At 38.3% G+C, this 21,134-nt stretch overlaps 1 protein-coding gene across 1 annotated transcript in view; it reads left to right on the top strand.

Moving 5' to 3' along the window:
- Positions 1 to 331: 331 nt before the first annotated feature.
- The window catches only part of NKAIN2 (sodium/potassium transporting ATPase interacting 2), a 569,846-nt gene continuing 549,043 nt past the window's right edge, over positions 332 to 21,134 (top strand). The window contains exon 1 of the mRNA XM_067293778.1: positions 332 to 446. Coding sequence (XP_067149879.1) covers positions 393 to 446 — 54 coding nt within the window. The 5' untranslated portion in view covers positions 332 to 392. The remainder of the gene's footprint in view (positions 447 to 21,134) is intronic.

Here is a 21,134-nt window from a genome sequence, read left to right as displayed (position 1 = left end):
CTCCCTCCCTCCGCAGACGGCTGCGAGCCCGGATGGTTTGCGAGCGGAGTTGAGGGGGCAAACTTTGCAGCCCAGATGCCTGTGGGGCTGCGCAGCAGAGCGCGGCTGCTCCTGCAGGCACCTGCCGCCGCCCTCGCCCCGGCGCTGCCGCCCTCCGCGGGGGCGGCCGGCCCCGCTGCCGGCGGCCGCCGAGGCGGCGGGCGCTGCGGCTGCGGCTGCTGCTGCGGCCGCGGCTAGGGCGGGCGCGCGGGCGGCGGCGGGCGCGCCCCCATGCGGGTCCCGGGCCGGGGCGCGCCGGCGGCGGCAGGCGGGAGCCGGGCGGCGGCCGGGCGGTGCTGCGCGGCCGCCTGAGCGGGCGCAGCGCGGGACGGCGGCGCGGGGTGCCGGGAGCCATGGGCTATTGCAGCGGGCGGTGCACGCTGGTGGCGGTGTGCGGCGCGCAGCTGGTGAGTGGCGGCGGGGGCGGCCCGCGGAGCGGGGGGCGGCGGGGAGGGGGCAGCGCCCTGGGCGCGGGCGGGGAAGCGCGCGGTATGTCGGGGTGGGAAGCCGCGTTACAGGTAGTTTCGCGGCAGCCTCGCCGGGGCGGCTGTGGTGGACGCGCGACGGAGTTAAAAAACTCGGGCAGTTTTCCCCAGCGTGGGCTCAACTTGGTGCCTGGTTTCCTGTGGCAAGCTGACATTTAGGTAGCCGTATGTAAAGGAGGCACATGGTTATTTTAGGGGTGATGAACAGCTTGCGAGCGGTTTGCCGTACAGGTGTGTGTAGTAGTTATGCCTGAGCCTTTATGCAGATGCTTCTTTTATTTTTTTGTCTTTCAGACTTACTGGGCAATGTGTATTAACGTTGCCTCATTACATTGTTGCAGAAGTAAAACAGTTCTACATCTATAAATACATACGTGTGTATATATACATCTATATATATAGGGAACATGTGGCAGAACTTGTAAGCTCAGCTACCAGTGAAACTGTACTGAGTTTAAAAAGTATGCACTGAAATACAATAACAAAGAAACTGCCTAAAAATAGATCTGCTTAGCAAGACCCTTAGACTGTGCAAATGTATTGTGGTACTTGAAAGTCTCTGTGTCTAAAGTTAAGAAACTAAAGAAATGTCTTTTCTTGTAATGTGTGCATGGATTATTATCATCAACACAGATACATGATGTGTAGAATTCCTTTGGATTTTGATGCAGTGACACACAGCTGACGACCTGTCAGTGAAATATGCCCTATTTCTTATTTTCAGTAGATCAAGTGTGTATGTGTTGGCAGAACAGGTGCTGAAAGCACCTTTGTTAAGCAGTTAACCTTAGAGCAGGAAGGAAATAATTCATGTTACTCCATCCGTCTACCTCTTACTGAATAGTTTTGCTGAGAAAGTGTTAGTCGGTATCAATGGCAACCAGCATTGTCGCCAATTCTTCTCCTGCAGACAGGTACTAAGAAGACTACAGAAGAAAAAAAAACACACAAAAAAACAAAAAAAACCCAGTAGATTTCACTGACCAAAGTCAGTAAAGCAGGATCTAGAAAAGAAAGATGTGTTAGCAGATCAGAAATCCAAAATGCCTATTGTCTTTATATTAGTTGTAATCAACCTTTAATCTTTTTGTGTTCTGGGAAGCATTTTATTTGTATAAGCTGTTCTCTATGTGAGTTGTCTGATTCTTTGTAGCTGGATGTGTCTTTTCAGATGTGATTTATTCATGCACACTGTCTAAAAAAAGAATCTTGAATAGAAGTAGTGAATCTTGAGTGGAATGGTAGGAATGTAACCTTTTCCAGCAATTTGGAAACATAAAATTAATCACTGAAGTTCTTCAGGTCCATTTAAGTTTCAAGCATACTTTTCATTTTCTCCTGCAAAGGGAACAAAAATGGTTTAAATTGTACCTTTTACGGATAAGAGGTTGATTTTAAAATCAATCAAAGAGGAGATCATGAGAACTATGGAATATGCTCGGATATTAAAATATTATTGTTTTGAAAGTCTGTGAAAGAAAGCATATTTGCTAACTCATGGTAAAAAAAAATATGCATACAAAACTCATGGTTAAAAACATTAACAGAAATACCCATAGGAATGTATCAGCAGGTGGATGAGTAAGTAAGCTGATATAGAATTGTCTTAAGCAGTACTGTAAGCTTTTTAAAAGTGGTTCTGAACTACAATAAGTGAAATATATAAATATTTTTAGAAAGTAAATATTGTGTTCTGGAGTAGCGTAAGCAAACTTTTATCATTCTCATATTTTCATAAACTGCAGGCAAACCTGGCAAATTTTTTGAGCAAAAAGAGTTTCTTTATTGTGCTAGCAATAACACAAAACCTCTGAATCACACTTGGCCTATGTAATGATATTTAGATAGGTTCAAAGCAGGAATACTCATTTATATGGGGGAAAGAAAAGCTGTAGGGAATGGAAAAATGCTCTTTTCTCCCTTCACAAAAATTGCTTCTCATGTTTCTTCATGTGCCATATACCATCAGATGGGAACAGGTCATGAGTTTTTCAGACTTAACTGTTCGAAGTAGGCCTTTGGTTGATCAGTTGTTACTACTTTTTAGGTAAGAGCTGCTTAAAGGAGTAAGCGCTGTCAAGATTTGTCCTATTATTAGCAGCCATGTTAATTTTCAGATGCAAATCAAAAACAAAGGATGAAGAAGTCATCTGGCCTGATGAAATAGGGGGAAAAAAACATTTCTACACTGATAATCATACATTATATATATGTATGTATATATATAATTTTTAACATGAAGATCTCTTATTACTAAAACCTTGATTTCAGTTTTAAAAAGGTCATGTATGAAGCAGAAAATATACTTCTGTTTGAGAAAAATAAGTTAGTTAAAAGAAAGGTTTTACCATTTTTTAGGAAAATATTTTTTTCCATCTCTGCAGAGCCTGGGTGTGGTGATCTAATTGGTCTTTGTAGGCTTTGTACAATAAGTAAGACTGAGGTATACTTCAGATTATTAGAGAAGTTGTTGCATATCATGTGTGTAAATGATATAGATGTCCGGAAATGGACAAAAAAGAAAAAAAGGGGGGGCGTGATTGTTTCAAATACTGATTCGGAGTAGAGCTACATCAACTTAGGAGAGCCCCTGAACAAGCAAAATTATTTTCACAATTGCATTTTAAATGCTCATAGCTAAGGGAATATAACTGTATCATCAGATTATCAGAAAGCTCAAGGAATGTTTCTTTTCTCAAGGGCATACTGATCATTGCTCCCCAGCTTATTAACATACATACACCTTCCTATTTGTGCTCTCATTTGTACTATGGAAAATAACCTTTGACAGCTCATCTTCCGCTGTATTTGTAGCCAATGAGAAGATTTAACAGCAAGTAAGAGCTAATTTTGCTAACATTAGGAACAAGGCATTACTTTTTGTTTAAAAAGTTAATTATCTTAACATATCTTGTAATTCCTTAAGATACTAATTTCAGTCTCTCTTGTCCTTCCTCCTTCCCAAGAGAACTCTGGGCATAGGGTCTCCCTCTGCTCTTTTTTTGTTGTATGTCAACAGTCCTGGTTGCATTGAAAGGAATCCTCTGCTACTGCATTTCTTCCTTTACATTTCTTTCTTTTTGGGTGTCTCCTTTTCTATTAATAGCTTACATCAGTAATAGGAATATCCTGTTGCTTCGACTCTTTAATAGCAACAGCAGCAAAGGTGATGCTGCCATGATTGTTGTTGGTTTCAATGCTCTCTGAAAGGCTTCGAGTCCCATTGAAGCCAGTTAGAAACTTTTTGTGTGTTCTCTATTGCTGCTTAGGAGAAGTCTGGCAGTGGCAAAACAGAGAGAAAAGTAATCTTGTCAACTTAGAAGCCGTCCTCCCAAGTGTAATGATGAGAAAGGACAAGATTTCATAAGGAGACTTCAGGTCTTCAGAAATCATTGCTGTATTGTTTCTGTTCATCAGGCAAAGATTGCCATACTCCCAAGGCTAATTAGATGACTGATATTTCAGCCTTTGCAGTGTCTTCTCTCAGTTTCTGTCTGAACTTATTTATATTGTTCTTCTTGTACTGTTTGCCTGTTGCTATCTCTTTTTTTTTCCTTCTAAGTAAATTGTAATACAATTCAAATATTCTAACTAAGTATTAAAATTTGTATGAAATTTATAAACAAACTTCATATATATTGGGGCCCAACTAGTGATCCCAAGGTATTCTGTCTGATACTCTAAAGGAGCCTGTGTTATAAAGGGTACAGACTCCCCAATTTCTGTAACGCGTGGATTTACAAAGTTTGCAATCTCGCCTTTCCTCGCTAACACCCCACAGTCTGGGACATAAGCACCACATGTCTCCGTCTCTGCATGAGCTCTTCCAGTTACAATTCTGGCTGAAGCCACTGTCAGAGATATGTCATCATACCTAACCAAAAGGAGAAAGGCACCGAGAATTGGCAGGTGCTTTTGATATTATAGGCCCTAACTTTTATCTTTGCTTTTAGCTAATGGGAAAAATGTTTAAACTTCTGACAAGTTGTCTGGAAACACATTTGAGTTTCATGTGTTTCTGCAGATGAATAGTGTGATGTAAGAGAAAATTCAAATACTTTTATTTCAGAAACTGTATCAGCTGAGGTAATTTCTATGCTTATCTGTGATACTAATGTCCATAAACACATACTTAGGTACCATGTTGCACCTAAAGGCACATACCTGATCTGCTGCAAATAGTGTTGGAATTGTTCAATGCAGGAAATGAATTACTTACAAACTGGAAAGTAATATCTGCTGTATGTGTTTTGTGACTTTGGGGGATACTGTCAGAGGTGCCAGTAATCTACAGTGCACACAAACCATTCTTCACTCTTACATTATATTCTCTTCAATTATTGCATGCATTATAAAACAATGATACTTTTAACTACAGAGAACAGAGCTTTGTTTCTTAGAGAACAAGATTGTCTTGGTGATCAGTCTTGTAAAATTTTGTTTTGCTTTTTAAAAAACATAAATAGCAAGTATTTTTATGCTCATTTTATCTGCCATGGACAGAATATTTGTAGGACTTTTTGAACCATCTTTGCTTGCATTTTTTTCAGTGTTAGGCTTTGTGGGTTGAGATTTTTCATGTTCGAAACTGAGGTCAATCACTTTGGGAATGGTAATCTTGGCAGGTTATGGTCTATATCAGAAATCTACCTCACTAGTTTTGGGACAGTTTTATACCAAATGTCACGGCTTGGGAAAAGCTCATGTTTTAACAATTTGCAGATTGAATTGTCTCTGGACCTTCAGGGAGTGGGGTTTGCCAGATTAGAGCTGAGGTCCCTCAGAGAGCAAAGTGAAGGCATTCACAAACAATATGCCCCAGGATTAGCAACCCTGCAGTTCAGCACAACAAAGATTTTTCTTTTTCTCTTTTCTTTTCTTTTCTTTTCTTTATGTAGGCTCTTCTATCATGCTTATCACCATAATACTTTACAAACATCACCCCAAGGCATATCACTAGTATACCTAACAAGTTTTTTTTTTTTTCCTTTTTCCTATGAGGAAGTGGTAGTGAAATTTTTAGGGTCTGTTTCCACTTGCTGGGTTTTGGGGGTCTTGTTTTGGGACTTTTTCAGGAAATTTTTTTTTAATTGTGTTTCATTGTCATTGTTTCCAATGGTTTCCAAAAGCTGCTTTAGGAGAGAAAGGTCTGCAATGGAAAATTTTTGTGACATGTATGTGTTCCTAAATTTTCTGCTAGCGAAAGTGGAATTAAAGAAATAGGCTTCACATGTAAAATGGAAAGTGATTTTGTTATTGCTCTTAGCTTGTAGATCTGAAGGTTTATCAATCGAGGAAAAAAATAAAATTTTTTTTTTGAGTTTTGGATAGTACTTATATTTCAGTCTTTGACATATTCACAGTTTCAAAGGTAGGCAACAACTGGTGTCTATGTTTTCTTTAAAATTCTACTTCTTTCTTTGTTTCAATTTTGTCAGGAAAGAAAGTGAAAGTGTTAGTTTCATTGTATCCAAAAATATTATGATCCCACTAGCTATGAAAAGAAAACAATCTTATGAATAGCGGACTTTGAAAAGATGTATGTTTTTGAAAGCTATTGTATAATATTGCAGAGCTGATTTTGAGGTGTTGCTGGGAATATATAAAACAAGGACTTGAGCATGAATTCAGAGAGCTAACATCTTTTGTTGCTATGAAAGAAATACGTAGCAAACTTTTTAGGTTATGTGATACCTTGGTAGAAAAGTAAATACTCTTTCTATTATGTTCTTGAGATAAAATACCACAGATTCATAACCAAGCTGTTTATTTCTTGACAACTTGAAGTCAAAAATAGTGATGCATAAAAAAAATGGATATTGCTAAAGGTAACAGTCCATTATGTCATTTAATTATAGTGAATTGACTTTCACTGTGAATGGTACAGTATGTTTTTTTCACAGAAGAGTGAATGAATAATGATAATTGTGAATAATGAATTATACACTTCAAAGAAAGCAGAGCATGTTGTTTTAAGTTATAGGGGTTAAAAAAAAAAAAAAAAAGTTGAACCAGATGAATAACAAGTCTAATCCAGTGTTTCTTGAAGCTGAACTCCCATAGAATTAATTGAGCAAGCTTAAGGTTCAATATTCAGACACTCTGATGATGGACAGGATGGAAAAGTTTAAATAGATTGTGAGTAGAAGAGGTGTAAAAACTGCCTGAATATAGGGACCTAAAATATCTAGCTCAGTTAGACATCCGGTATAGCCATGAGGCAAATCTTTGGCAGTAAGAGTTAATTTCATATTGACTGAGATTTGAGCTAGTACCTTGAATGATGAGCAGCAGAGTTTTTTTGTTTGTTTTCTGTTTCTTTACAAAAAGCACTAAGTAAGCATTTTTAAAAGACACTAAAACTCTCTATAGTCATTCTGTAGTCAGTGGAGGGGAATCTATCATTGTGTAGTCAACAGGCAGGAATATACTCCACTGCTGAATGATTCAAAGCAGAAGTGTACTGTTGTGAGCTGGTAGCGACTTTACTGTCCTGGGCTAAAATGTGGGAATGTATGCAACATGAGTGCCGCGTATAAGGCTTGTAACAAACACTTGGTGATGTAGGTGGTTTTTTTTTCTAGGCAAAACTAAGTTCTGTTGGGTCTTCTCAATGCCTTGGTGTACCTGATGAAGGTATTTTAAGCATCCGTTAGACATGGGTCTAATTCGACATCTAGTTTCAGCCAGGATGAAGATTTGAGGCTGTGACACTTCTCTGGGCTCAGGGGCTGGCTGGATTCAGCCAGTGTCTGCTCTGGAGGCTCACATCAGCACCCAGTGAATTACCTGGATATCCTCATACTCTCCAAATGCCTTTTTTAGTCCCATGGCTCCAGTGAGCTGAAGAGATCATTCAAGGTGTACAATGCCAGAAGAGGTAGCTATAGCTAATGACATTTTATGAGAGAAGATGTATCAGTGGATTTCTCCAAGTTTTGCTTATGTTTTGAAGTCTAAGTGACATTTAGCTGAGGATGACAATAGTGAATATTTTCATATTTGGGTGCGTGTTAGGGTATTCACAGTCTGACTAGTTCAGGATGATCTCTCTAGGCTTCTCTTTGGTCAGAAGACCAAACTTCTCCAGAGGGCAGGTCAGAGTGGGTGAGGTCCTTTAGAGCTATTTCTTGAGTAAAGTGGTCCTTCAGCTTAAGAAGGCATTTGCGGGTGGAGGGAGGGAGGATGAAATCACAGACTCATCTTATGCAGTATTGACACCCATAGTGATTATTATTTACATTTTTCCCTCCTCTGGCATTTTTACTAGTGATTTTACTGAGAACTTTTTGACATTAGGGACAATCTTGATCCAAAGATTGAGAAATGCTGTTTTGAAAAGGTGTTCGTCACTCCACTAAGTATGTACCTTTAAATCCCCTGTGCTTTCCATGCTTCTATAATCACTCATTGATGCTAAAATCAAATTGATAAAACAAAACTAAGTTATGCTCACTTTATTTTTTAGGCCATTTTCCGTTGGCTTCCTACAGGGGTGAGGAAGACAGGGACCACTGTAAATAATGTGTGATCAGAAAGAAATACACTGAAAACGTGATAATTTTAAAGCATCAAGTAGCTCATTGTCCTCCAAATTAATCTTCATTTATTGTTTTCATTTTGATGAGTGAAAGGGAGGGACCATTGAGTGCTATCTGACTTGTAAAGTAGAATGGACACGATGGTTGAAATGACATTTTCTTGTCACTGCAACAAATAACCATTTCACAGTTTGTTATTTAATCCTCTCTCCCCACACCTATATGTATCAGCTGGATGGCATCTGAGAATTATCAGCCTATAACCCTCCAACAGAAATGACATTTAGAAAAAAAATTACTGATTTCTGTGTTCACTAAAAAGTAAACATGCATATCTAATAGATCTATTCACCGCAGATCATACTTATGCATTTTTAATAAAATCTTGATTTTAATTCATACATAACTTGTGAGAAATGTTTATCAGTTTAGGGCTCTGCTGATTCCCACTTACATGTTTACATATATCAGGATACCTCGAAAATGCCTTTCATTTGAAGCTCAGATTTACCTTTCATACACAAACTTGCTTCTCTGTTGCCTAAGTAATGATGCAATGTGTGTAAGAAATACTGATTGTTATACTGATTGCTAAAATCAGTAAAAGTACTATTGATATAAATGCATCTCAGATTTTTCTATGTGATTTGTGGTAACAGCTTTCTAGCATCCTTTTTTTTTTTTCCTGATACTTTTACTGAGTTGGGATTTTAGGCTGTGTCTTGACTGAAAAAAAAAATTGAACAAGTTACCAATTACATCAATGGGAATAGGAAAAGTCTATCATATCCCATATTCGTACCACAACAGATTGAGGTTTGGTTTCCTCATCCTTCTTTTCTCATGAAGAGAGTCTCATTAGTAGAGTTTTGTACAGAAGGCAGCATATGAAGTTAATTCTATTATTTCTGAGAAAAATGTCAAAATGATGGTGTCTGTCATCCTTGTATGCTCTGAATCACCTTCTGGAGGTGGCAGCCCCTTTCCATTGACTCTGTAGGGAGCTTTGAGTTGGTGCCCGGTTAGGAATGTGAAGCTCCAGCCTCTGTTCCGCATGCACCGTTATTCACTTCATTTTATTGTTATGTCTGCTTACCTTGGATGGTAGCTTCGCAGCAGCTACTGAAGAGCTCAGCAATACCACATGACAGACTAAGATGAGAGAAGAACGCTAACTGTCCTACAGTGGCAGTTGAGCGAGGATAGGATAAAACACTGCTGTTTAGAATTTAGGCAGAATAAACAAGAGTGACATATAACATTTCTCCTGGGTGAATGGAAGTGATGTTAGAGGCCTATAACAAGGGTCAGAGTGCTGCCCTGGTTCACCTCAAGTAACATTTATTCTCTGTGAGTGATCCCACAGTAGTGCATGAAATCGGTTTACAGGACAAGATAGTATTAAGAGATAGAGGGTCTTGAATCTGAGGTACTGCCTAATATTTGTGTCAGAAAGCTTAACTGCCTTAGAAACTAAAGTAATTCCTTTCCAGGTGACTCACACCATGGGTCAATTTACTAATTAAAAATTCCTTTAAACTTCTCCATAGAAGGACTACTAATTGGCCCTCAACAAGTATATTCTTCTCATTTGAAGATAAAAAGCTTTTGTGAGGATAGGAAGATAGATGCTACGATGTCTCTCTAGAACAATGCATGGAGCTTTGAAAACCCATTCTCCAATAATTATACAAAATGTGAAGTTTGCAAATTTTTGCCATGGCCAACAATGGCCCAGCATTTTCCATTATTCTCTGGTCACAGAATGTTTTTGTGGCAGGCTGTTCTATTACAAAGCACAGAAACAAAAGGAGAAAAAAAGCCTGTTGTATATCATTACTGCCTTCACAAAGCCACAAATACATTATACTCAAGATACTCTTCATTGTGCACTTGAGCCACCAATGACAAAGGCACTGTGAGTAACATTGAATATCAGGCAGTCATATGTCATTACATCACTGTTCAAATTGGCAGAGCAAATGACAGTAAAACAAATGAAAATGTTAGCAGTTAAGGGAATGCAAAAGAACAAGAGGCTGATAAAAAAAAATTTAAAATATAGATGTTATTTTCTTCATTTTCTTTGCTGTAAAGTTGATTTTCCTTTTTTTTTTTTTTTTTTTTTAAGTTCTTGGCCACTCCCACCTCATGCACTTTAGGCCAATTATCTTTTGTTTTCTTTGACACTAGTAGCAGTCATGAGCAGTGACAGCAGCTGGTAACAAGCCAGATGATGGCACTGGTAGTGTTAACATAAGACATAGGCTTCAATGTATCCTGAAAAGAGAGTGCACTGTCTTGGATTTTATCAGGCTGGCTTTCCTGGGTGTGGAGCTGGCAGTAAATTTGGTACTTGCAGAGGGAAAATTGCAACAAACTGGAGCTGGATGCAGTATTCAGCAGAATACCTAGTAATGTCTGCTGCTGTTCCTGGCAGCCTCTCAGAATGCTTAGAGGGGGCTGCTGGCTAGTACTTTTTGTTGCTGTTTTGGGGGGCAGGTTGCTCTTTTTTTTTTTTTTTTTTTTTTTTTTACTGAAAGCCATCACCCAAGCTTAGGGGCATAATGGCAGGTACAGAAGAAAGCCTCAACCGCTGGAATAGATGGTGTCTATACTGCATAATGCTAAACTATGCTTTTTCAGATGCATAATAAAAGTTATTTATGGACACCGATAAAGTGGTATCTGTTGTATAATATCACAGATAGGCATAAGGACAATAACAAAAGGCAGCTGGTTTAGTAAGCTCTATTTGCTGCAGAAATGTGCTGTTCTTTGCAAATTGAAATAAAAATGTGTGTGAGGGGGGAATGTTGTGTTTTTTTTGTGGTTTCTGCCATTGGCAATCATTCTTGCTTTGCAGTGTGCTTATAAAGACAATTATGTGGGTCCCATGTCAGTATTATATTTGTCATGGCTAGCTCCTTATTAGAGGACAGCTGCTCCTCTTTGCCCAGAACATGGGCATAACTACCACGGGTGACAGTAGAAGTTATGAGTGTAACTCTCCCCTGCATTACACCAAAGGGTGATGGTGGAAATCTCTTGGCTTCAGTTAATTGACACAGGTGTAAAACCAGAAGGAAGCAGTGATGAATTCAGGACTGTTCAGATGCTTGTTCAGAGGCAGGTGGAGAGTGGTGCTGGCAGAACAAGTGCAGTGTGTTTGCAGTGCTTGTAACGATGCTTACAGCTTCCAGCAATTAATATCTTGGCCCTTATACTAAATGAGAAAGAAAGGCACGGTCAAAATACACGTGTGTATGTCAGATCATGCTGAGTTCCTTCACTAGAAGGTCAGATACTCAGGTCCCCAACAACCTAGAGCAGCCATGAGGAATCTTAATGCCCAAGGGATGTTTCCAAGTTGTAAATGCTGTACAGTAACTCCTCAGTCTCTTTCTAATTCCACCTGGATTAAAAAGGGGTAAGCAGCAGGTTCCTCCAAAGCTCTCCAGCTGCTGTAATGGTGCTTTGGCTGCTATGACTTCTGGTGGGAACCAGATGGATTTGGAATGAGAAAGAATATAGAGGTGGCATAGTGCATCGTAGTGAGGTTAAGAACTGATGTAAACTCTGCCGGAGGAAACCATTTGCCGTGAACGGCAAGGTTTGTTGGTCATGCCAAACCCATGAATGTATTCTCAAGAACCATTTCTTGGCATTTTAGCTATTGTGATGACATTCATGCGCAGTATCCTTAAGCACCTGGCTCTCTCAGCTCAGATCTGCAATGTGTACAGCTCAGACTGGCTTAGAGAATGTAACCCCATGCCTCTATGTTCATGTGGGTGTTTCTTTTGTTGCTACTTTTTGCTTTGTTTTCAAAATTTGAAAAAAATGAAGTTTTTCTGCAATATTTGGGGTGACTAATTGGACTTCTTAATGTAGACAAAATCTGATTCTTCTTGGAAGGCGAAAATACTGTTCTTAAAATTGCAGCATCTATTCCAGACAGTTTTCTTACTAATTTAAGACAAGACAGTTATACAAAACTACAGTGATGAATGGATTGAATAGTTAATATTTGACATTTCATTTTATAATTACACCATTTTAAAATAGCTGACTTTTGACACATTGCTAGTATGTTTTTTGCATGAATTGGAAAACCTAGATTTAGAATAAAAAGTTCCCAGTTAAGGTCTGAGGTCCCTGGAGGATGATTACACTGAAGGTCCCAGCTGCTCTGATATTCAGTGCAGGTATTAAAACATTCAGTAATAATGGCTTAGGGGAGGGGACATTCATTTGCCCTCACAGATGGACTGGTAGGATGATCAAGAGAGAACTGGGGAATAGTAACACAGCTAGTGATAAACTTTAGAAAAAAAAAAAGTTATTTTTAGTAGTCTGAGGTATTTTAAGTCTCTGCAAAAGTGAAAATTGGTAGTTCCAACAAGTGTCAGAAAAATACTTCAGGACACCTCTCCTGGAGGTCATTTTGAAAGATATGTCTGTCATAACTGGAATATATTTGTGCCAACTGAAGAGTCCATATTCAGCATCCACCCTGTAAGCTGGAAATAGGGGAATGCAGGGGACTGAGCCATTCCTGCACTGTTCTTGATCCGCCACAGAGTCATCACATGCAGATTTGCCACATACAAATTCTTTTAGTGTTAGGTGCAATCCTCTCTGAAATTGTTCCTTTCTCACCCACTTAATTCATCAGGAAAACAGTGAAGAAAGCATGTGCTCATGCAGAGACCTAAGACTCTGGCAGTAGGTCTTCTCTGATCTTCTTCAGTGGAGCCTTGTGGCTCAGGAATTTTACACCGTTCATTTTGAAGACGCAAGGTTTGTTGAGAGTGTGCAGAGGCATGCCTACTGAGAGAAGAGAGAGAGAATCTTTTAGGTACTTCTGCATGTAAAGTGTCAACTTGCATTTGTGAGGAACCAGTCTTGATGAGTGACGTGGTCCCTTTTGATTCTGGGTTGCTAATTGTGCATGTCTTTGCTGGAGTGATCTTTTCCTGGAATGGTGGGTAACTGTTACTTTCTACTAAAACTATTGTGCTTTTCATAATAGTTATATTAAAACTTGTATAAGGTCAGTATGCTAATTCCAACACCTGAATCCCTTTAGAAAATCAAATTTGATCAAGATAAAATGTGCTTAGTGAATATTTTTTAAAAAGGTCAAAAAGTAAAGATGATTTATTTACTTCAGTTGAAATTCAGGAGCTCTTAGGTTAAGGTGAGGGACAAAGAAAATAAATCTCTAGAATTATGTTATACTTGACAGGATATTGATCAATAATTGTCTCAACATGAGCTGTTAGTGATCCAAAAAGTAGTTTTACAAATTTACATAAGTATTTCTGATTGGCAGTTCTTTTTGTTATATTGATCTGTTCAGATTTTCATTCCACATTTTGCCTCGACATTAGCATTTCAAGAATGTTTGACCTCCTCCATTTTTGATTAAAAATGAGTTATAAAATTCTGTATTTTAGTTAATGTTCCCACAGTGTAAGAAAATAAATATTTTGTTTAACATAATTAACATGCTAGTTTCATGAAGTAGAATATTTCAGACTACAGGGGTTTTACTGGATACCCTGTACTGTGAGTAGTGCTACCATGAAGAGGTTTATCTTGAAAAGGAAAAATGCAGTCTGTAGGCATTTAATAATCACTTAAAGAAGATATATCTATGAAGTTCTTCTCACAAAAGTATTCATATTTGCAAAATACTATATAGTTTCTTCTTTTCTTTTATGACCCCTTGCTTGTGTCTATTTTACAGCCTCACTATGACTGCAGAAGTAATACAAGCTCTTTCACTAGCAAGCTAGTATAATCTTAAAGCAGTATTTCTAGAACATCATATTGGAGATCTATGTTATTTTCTCTACCTCTTTATTCACTGGCATTCTTTCCCATCCCAACAAGCATCTGAGAGGAATTCACATCAGGTACTTCAGTGCCTTGGCTAGTGCCTACCAAGATGGTGTGGTAGACAGGTGTCCCTAGGGGGAATTCCGTGCACTTTGTTAATATTTAGCATGCGTAGGTATGGGTATGTCTCAGTGATGTGTAAAGATGTCATATTCAGCATCAAAACTTAGGTGCTCTAAATCATGCTCTGGATAACCAACATATCTGTCAACTTGATACAGAATACAGGCTCCTAAATTAGGTGTCTAGATTACACAGAATACCTACACTTTCCCCCTCTCCCCCCATCACCTGGTGCATACTTCCCCGTGCTAAGTGTAGAATAGCTTGAAATATTGACAAAATTGAATTTTTTCCATATGACCTTTCAATGACTTCACCTTAGTAGTCATTTCAGTTGTGTGATGGCACTGGCTGGCTGGGATTTGCCTGGGCCAGCTGCAGGGCCCTGATCTTCTTTGGTGGCATGCTGACAGAGGACCTGGAGAATAACAGACTCCTTTCTAGGGGCTGTTATTACTTGTACAGTGTATCTGACAGGTTCATGTACTGTCCTCGGGATGTGCTGCTTTTGAAGCAGGCCAGGTCTAAAGAAAGTAGAGTTTAAAGGTAAATTCTCACATAGCTCATTCCTGCCCCGCCCCCCCCCCCCAACACACACACTGCCATAACCAGAGTCCTTAAATTATAGTGTTTCCTTATGGGTCTGTACAATACATTAAGGAAAAAAAACAAAACAAAACAAAAAGAAGGTATTTCTTCAGACTTACTTTTTAATAAGATGGATATAATTGTAAACAGGAAAGCTGTAAAACAGAGTTAATAAAATTCATCCTTATAAGGACTATTTACTCTCATAATGGTGACTCAGTCTCTGCTTTTCAAAAGCTGACAAGCACTAATGGAGTATGCGAGAGCAGTTTTCTTTCATACCTCATTTTTGTCACTGCTCATATCTTTTAACTACTCAGGTTCTACTTATACCACTTCCTTAATATGTCTTGGTATTAAAAAAAGGTAGACTGAGCCATTGCTTATTTGGTATTTGTGGTATTAGATTGCCTTCTACTGCTGCTAGGAGGAATATAACTTCTGTAACTATAAACTAAGTTATATAAGAAATGAGAATTACCTAGGAGGTAGCTACTAATAAATATGAGCATTTCTGGACAGAATCACTCTTTGTAGTCCTTTCTATGTCAGTGAGTTTTAATAAATCTTCTTGGCTGCAGTAAATCAGTGATCTGCTTGGTGACAAGACAATGTCTGGCCAAACAAATCTTCCTGCATTTCACTGGACTACTAGCTTTTTTCCTATAGGTTTCCATGGTTAAAAAGCAAGGGGAATATTGCAAAGCAGGAGAAAAAGATGCAGAGAAGCTCCCAAGAAATATTGCATCTGTTGGGGAAATGCATCTTTGCCAAAAGAAAATCCATTGATATAAGTGACTGCACTTTGAAGAAGTACAGTTAGGAAAATATAAAAAGTGATTTCTGAAAAATTAACAGAGCTACCCTAATGTGGGGAAGAAAGAGTGGGGAGAGGATATGGAGGGAAGAGAAAGGAAAGAAAATACATCAGAGAAAGGATTGACTTTGAATTTTGGAATTTTAATTTCACAGGACTGTCTTTCCTTCAGACCAGCCTCTTTTTATATGGCTCTGAAATCTAAAACGTCAAAATAAATGACAGCTTTTCAGGGGTTCACAGTCTAAATGAGAAAAAAGGAGTTAAAGGAAGCATGCCAGTGTGAAGCATTTGTTTGAAATATGTACAGGAAAAAGGGTATGTCTCAGTGATGTGTAAAGATGTCATATTCGGCATCAAATTCCTATTTGGAGCAGTGATGTGTCAGGAACAAGAGGTGTGCGTACATGGTAACCCTTGTATTGATATATTGCAGAGCTGGTGACTTTCAGAGAAAAACTCATACATTTCTACAGCTTTAGTTGGAAAACTGGACTTAAAAGTGAAAAGATTAATAGCTGTAGATTAGGCACAGACAGAATCTTCAACCATGTCCTGACTAATGGGTAAGTATAAGCAATGGATTACATGTCCATTTTCAGCAGAATGTTATAACAAAGGAGACAGCAGTTTAAGCAAATCTGCGTGAATGAAATCATAGCCATGAGTGTATGTACTGTGAGTTTTAAAAATAGAACCCTGTTGAATTGCACAGAATCATATTCTCCTATGCTGCATGGGTGGTGCTCAAGAGTTTGGGAGAATGAATGATGAATCTGATATTAATGGAAATATATTAGAAACAGACATGACTTTCTCTTGATGCATGTGTCACAGGTGAATTTTTCTTTAGCAGTCCGCTATGAGCAGAGTAAATGATAGATATTTCATATTTATGTAATTGAATGAAGTGGGAAGGATAATGACCTTCATTCTGCCACTTTCTACTATTGTTATTAGTGTTATACTGCTAATTTGGGAGAAAGAGGAAAGAGAGAAGAGAAAAAGAAAAGGTAACCTAGGTAGTCAGTGGGGGACACTGTTAGGAATGCAGAAATACAGAACTCCTCTTCAGAGTTAGTCTAAACTCAGGATTCAAATACAGATGGAGAGTTTTCATTGCTGGTTCTTGCTGAAAGAGGATCTAATTGATTTTGGCCGTTATTTAGAGGCATTATAACAACTTCCTGGGGAACAGAGATGTCCGTAGAGAAATGAGGGACAGTCAAATTGTAGCGCACACAGGGCTTCCTTTTGTTATTCCAGTGACCAGTATTGCTGACCAGCAGAACTGGCGTTTTCTCTGGTGGAGAGATATCCTGCATTTCTGTTCAGGGGCTTGCTTACCTAAGAGAGAAGTCAGCTGAGCCATTTGTTATGTGTGTGGAAAAAATACTTCTAGCTTATATGTTCTAACAAGAACATGCACTTCAAACTTGTTTTGTAGAAAACTTAAAAAGGTGCTTATCCCAATAATTTAGAGGTTGTAATGTAATCTTTAGTTTATACTGAATATACTTAGAAAATCTACTAAAATTCAAGCTTCAGCTCAGATACTAAAATAAAGCAGTCAACATAAAGTGACCCTGTGTCATGCCAGTGAGATAGCCCTTATTCATAAATTGTATAAACTTTGATTTTAAAGCAAAATTAAGCCCACAGCAGCAAGACACATGATGAAAGAAATAATGCGTTATAAATGGGCAACCTTGGTGTTTCTTAAGAATACCTACAGTGAGAGACCTTTTAGTTCAGCCAAGGTGGTAGTTTGCAGGGTTTTCCTACCTCTGAAACTTGTTCTTTGCTTTTTCACTCAGCTTACACATACATCAAATCATTTTTCTTTCTCATTTTTGCTTTTATTTTAGTCAAGAAAGATATGTTCTGTAGTTGTTATATGTATAAAAAATTGTGCTCTTCTGATTTTGTGGTGGGTTAATTCTTATAAATATCAGCTTTTAATGCTGGTTTTTCCAACCTCAATTTGAATAGTCATTTAAAAATATCTATGTTTGTTTCCTGCACTTGATCAATCACCACACAAAAGTTCTGTTCAAAAGGTAAATATTTACTAAAATCCCATAAAGCTTTACTGATACGATATTGAAGAGATATTCATGTCTTGTAACTTATTAAGCTAAATCATTTTCCCATAGTTTGCTCTTCTGTACTTATTCTTCCAGCTCACCTTGGCTTCTAATCTGTCTTGAAGACTACATACTTTTGCTACGTTAGCTACTTGCTAAGCTAAGAAATAGCCAATATAGTGAAAGTCATTTAAATTCATCATACTGTTCATTAGCCCAGCGAGCTGCCTCAGGTTCTGACTCAGTTGCTCATTTTCTCTGTGCAGGCTGATTTGGGCACACCAAAGTACTCCGGGAGACACAGGGAGGGTGGGGAAGGTGTCTGTTATGCTATTTCTCTGCTGGGTTTAGGTGTCCACCTGCTGACCCCCATTGGACACCCGTGTGGGATTAGGATCCCACGCCTGGAAACTGTCCTAAAGTCAGCCGCTGAGATTACTCCTCAGGGTACTGAGGAGAGGCTCCGTTTTTTCTGCCAGAACATGCCTGGAAAAGCAGTGATGGTGGTTGTGGTGCTGTTGCCCATTTTTATAAATGAGTTGTTGGATTGTTCACGCAAGAGGGAAAAGCATCAGTTTGTTGCCCTCTTAAGCAGACTGAAAACTGAAGCAGGCTGAAGCTTTCATTTCTCTGCCATCCAGAGAGTCATTCCCCCCCTGCCGCAGCAATCCATGAGCAATGGGAACATCTTTTCATTCATTTTTCAGGCTGTGTCAAAAAGAGGCCTTGTGTCCATATTTGGGGTTTAGAGGAGTTTCCCTAAAGAAATATATCTGGACTTAGCTCTTTGGACCACTTGTGCATTTTCTGTGATAGAGTCAATAGATGCATAAACAGTATTAAGACCTATACTGTGAATTTCGTTTTAGTACTGTGTGGTGTCAAGTAGAAATAACCTCAATGTCTTGCCCAGAGTCACGACATTAGTCAGTCAGAACTGGATCTGAATCCTTAACCTTTGATCAACCCATTTCTCGAGTGATTTTATTTAATTTCTTCTTTAGTAAACTAGTTCAAATCTCAGTTATAGACCTAGATAACTGAATTTTGACTTATCTTTGTTACCAGAAAACTATATTCAGGCCCCAAGACAAATGCTTCTTTATGAGACAGAAGGTCTTATTAAAAACATTAACAAAACTCCTAAGGGGGGGGGGGGACACTTATAAAAACCATTAAAAACCCCTATCCTTATAAAAACTATTTTTATTAGAACACCATTTGCTTTGTCAGGAAAAGCAGGATTAAGGTGGAAGGATCAAACATAACTTTTATTTCCTTTGCTTGTGCTCTAAAATGTGGTTGTTTCTAACATCATTAGTAACTATCTATAAAGGACCTTGCAAAGTGAAATTTCTTAAGCTTTCTTTCTTCTGCTAAGTTACTGGTCATGGTCTGATTTCATTCAGTGAGACTTTAAAGCCGGTTTCAAGAATAAGAAAAAATGAAAAAATACTTGGAGTTCTCCATGCCTACTAGAGATACCAAAAATGTCTAAATCTGGGCAGTATGATAATTGTCATAACATTGCTCTTTTTTGTTCATTCTTTCATCTCTGACTCCTCTCCATAGAGTACTGCAGTGTGCATGTCGCCTATTAAAGACTGAGTTTTAGAATCTGCTTCAGAAGTAGGATGCCACGCAGGAGGAACCCAAGGACACTGAACAGAGCACTGGGGCTCTTCACCAAATTGTGGTCTTTTGCCTTTGAGCATCCTCATATCAGCTTTTTTATTTCTATGAACAGCTCCTTCAAGCAATTTCCAGAACAGCTGAAGGTACTCTAATGTCTGAACTGAGGTTTGTTGTCATATTTCCTATATGTTCTTTTCAATGTTCCTGAACCATGTTTTACATGGAATGGAGTTTTTGCTCACTGTGACCTGGTGTTTTACATTCCTGGTATCCTACAGGCTGAACTGAGCTGTTCTTTTCCTAACCTGCCCTTATCTGTGGCTGCATTATCCTTTGAATTTGTTGCATATCCATCTGATTACTGTTGCTATGAGCTTACTGCCATCTGCCAGATTTGAAAAAAAATCACAATAAAGTGTATTTCTTTATGACCCATCTTCATAAATACAGTTCTGATAATGTCAGATGGATGGTTTGATTAATGGGCTTATCAAAGGTCGGTGGTTTATCCATGTTTCCAATGTTCTTCAGTTCAGGCAAGTGTTTTTTCAATAGACCAGTTCTGAGTTTGTGAAAGTGAGACTGAGGTTTTTAAAAACTGCCACCATTTTTAGTCATCCAGCTCTATTAAAATATAAATATAAACTGGACATCCAAATGCCTTTTGTGCAGCTTTTAAAATCTTAGCTTAAGGGAGCTCTGCTGCAATTGTTGGAGTGACAATCCATTAAACCTATATGTCAGCCAAGTGATTCAAGAAAATTATTGGTAAGCCACCATTTTGGTTTTATTGTTATTGGCTAAAACATTAATGTGGTAGCTTTGCTATCTTGCCTCTGTTTTTCATCCAGACTACTAGCAGTAAAAAGGATGATTGCTTTATTGGAAATGTGCTGCTTACTATAATTCCTTGAATCTTGTCTGTTTTATTTTCTTTTTTCTCACTTATTTTTATTTCTCTTATTACGTGTATAAAAATTCATCAGATGATAATGTTCAATATGTGTAAAGCTTAGAATGCCTCTTATATTTGGCAATATGAAGTTCAGTCAGGGATCTTTTTCAATTCTGATTACTTTTGAACATAATACCTCGTAGCTCTCACCTCCTCTTTACTCACCTATCTTCACAATAGTAAATATTGTCAAACAGGAAAAATGCAGTATGAATCGGTTTCCTGACTACTTTTTCATTTTTCCCTTTTTCTTCCTTACCATTTCCCAAAAAAGGTTTTAAAGCATATATATCTAATTGACTTCCTTTTCTATAGGAAGCGATTAAATGTTATGATAAATGTAATCTGTGGGAACAGATGGGCAGTTATATGCATGATTTCAGATCTCAGCGTTTTTAAAATATATCCTAATATGAATGTTTCCTCCTGTATATCTAGTAATACTAGTAGCTAGAATTTCTGTGTGAGGAAAAATTAATTTAAGAAATCTTTAAAGATTAATTTCTGTTATATTTAAAGCGTATTTTCCTTCTATTTATCTAGCACAAGCCCAAGACCTGTTAAATGCAATTTACACTAACTTTGTGAATAACTGCACTTTACCTTATTACAAAAAAATGTAGACAGTGATTATCAGTGGGTTTATTATCAGTAGGTCTAAAGAAAAAAATAGTTACGATGAAAAAGGACATGGATTATCTTCTGTATTTAGGGACACCTGCCACGATAATTTGTATGGCAGCACTTTAGTTAGACTACAATTGCATTCCCCTAGTCACCACATAAAACTATCAGATAACATGGATCCCTGTCTGACAAAGTTGACAGAGTGGTTATGATAGTATGTAAGTGTGCGTAAATTATCAAAGGTTACAAACTTTCCAGAGTTCCTAGTCACTTGGAGGAGTACAGATTGGAAATAGTTATCACTAGCACTGTGTCCTGTGAAGGGTGGCCTTTGAGAATCTCCTCTTAAATTCTGAAAGATTTTCCAAGAACTGATTGGAAAACAAAGGA

Source organism: Apteryx mantelli, chromosome 3 (genome assembly GCF_036417845.1).
Source record: "Apteryx mantelli isolate bAptMan1 chromosome 3, bAptMan1.hap1, whole genome shotgun sequence".
Lineage (NCBI taxonomy): Eukaryota > Metazoa > Chordata > Aves > Apterygiformes > Apterygidae > Apteryx > Apteryx mantelli.
Note: the sequence above shows the minus strand (reverse complement) of the source record. Positions and strands in the feature narration are given on the sequence as shown.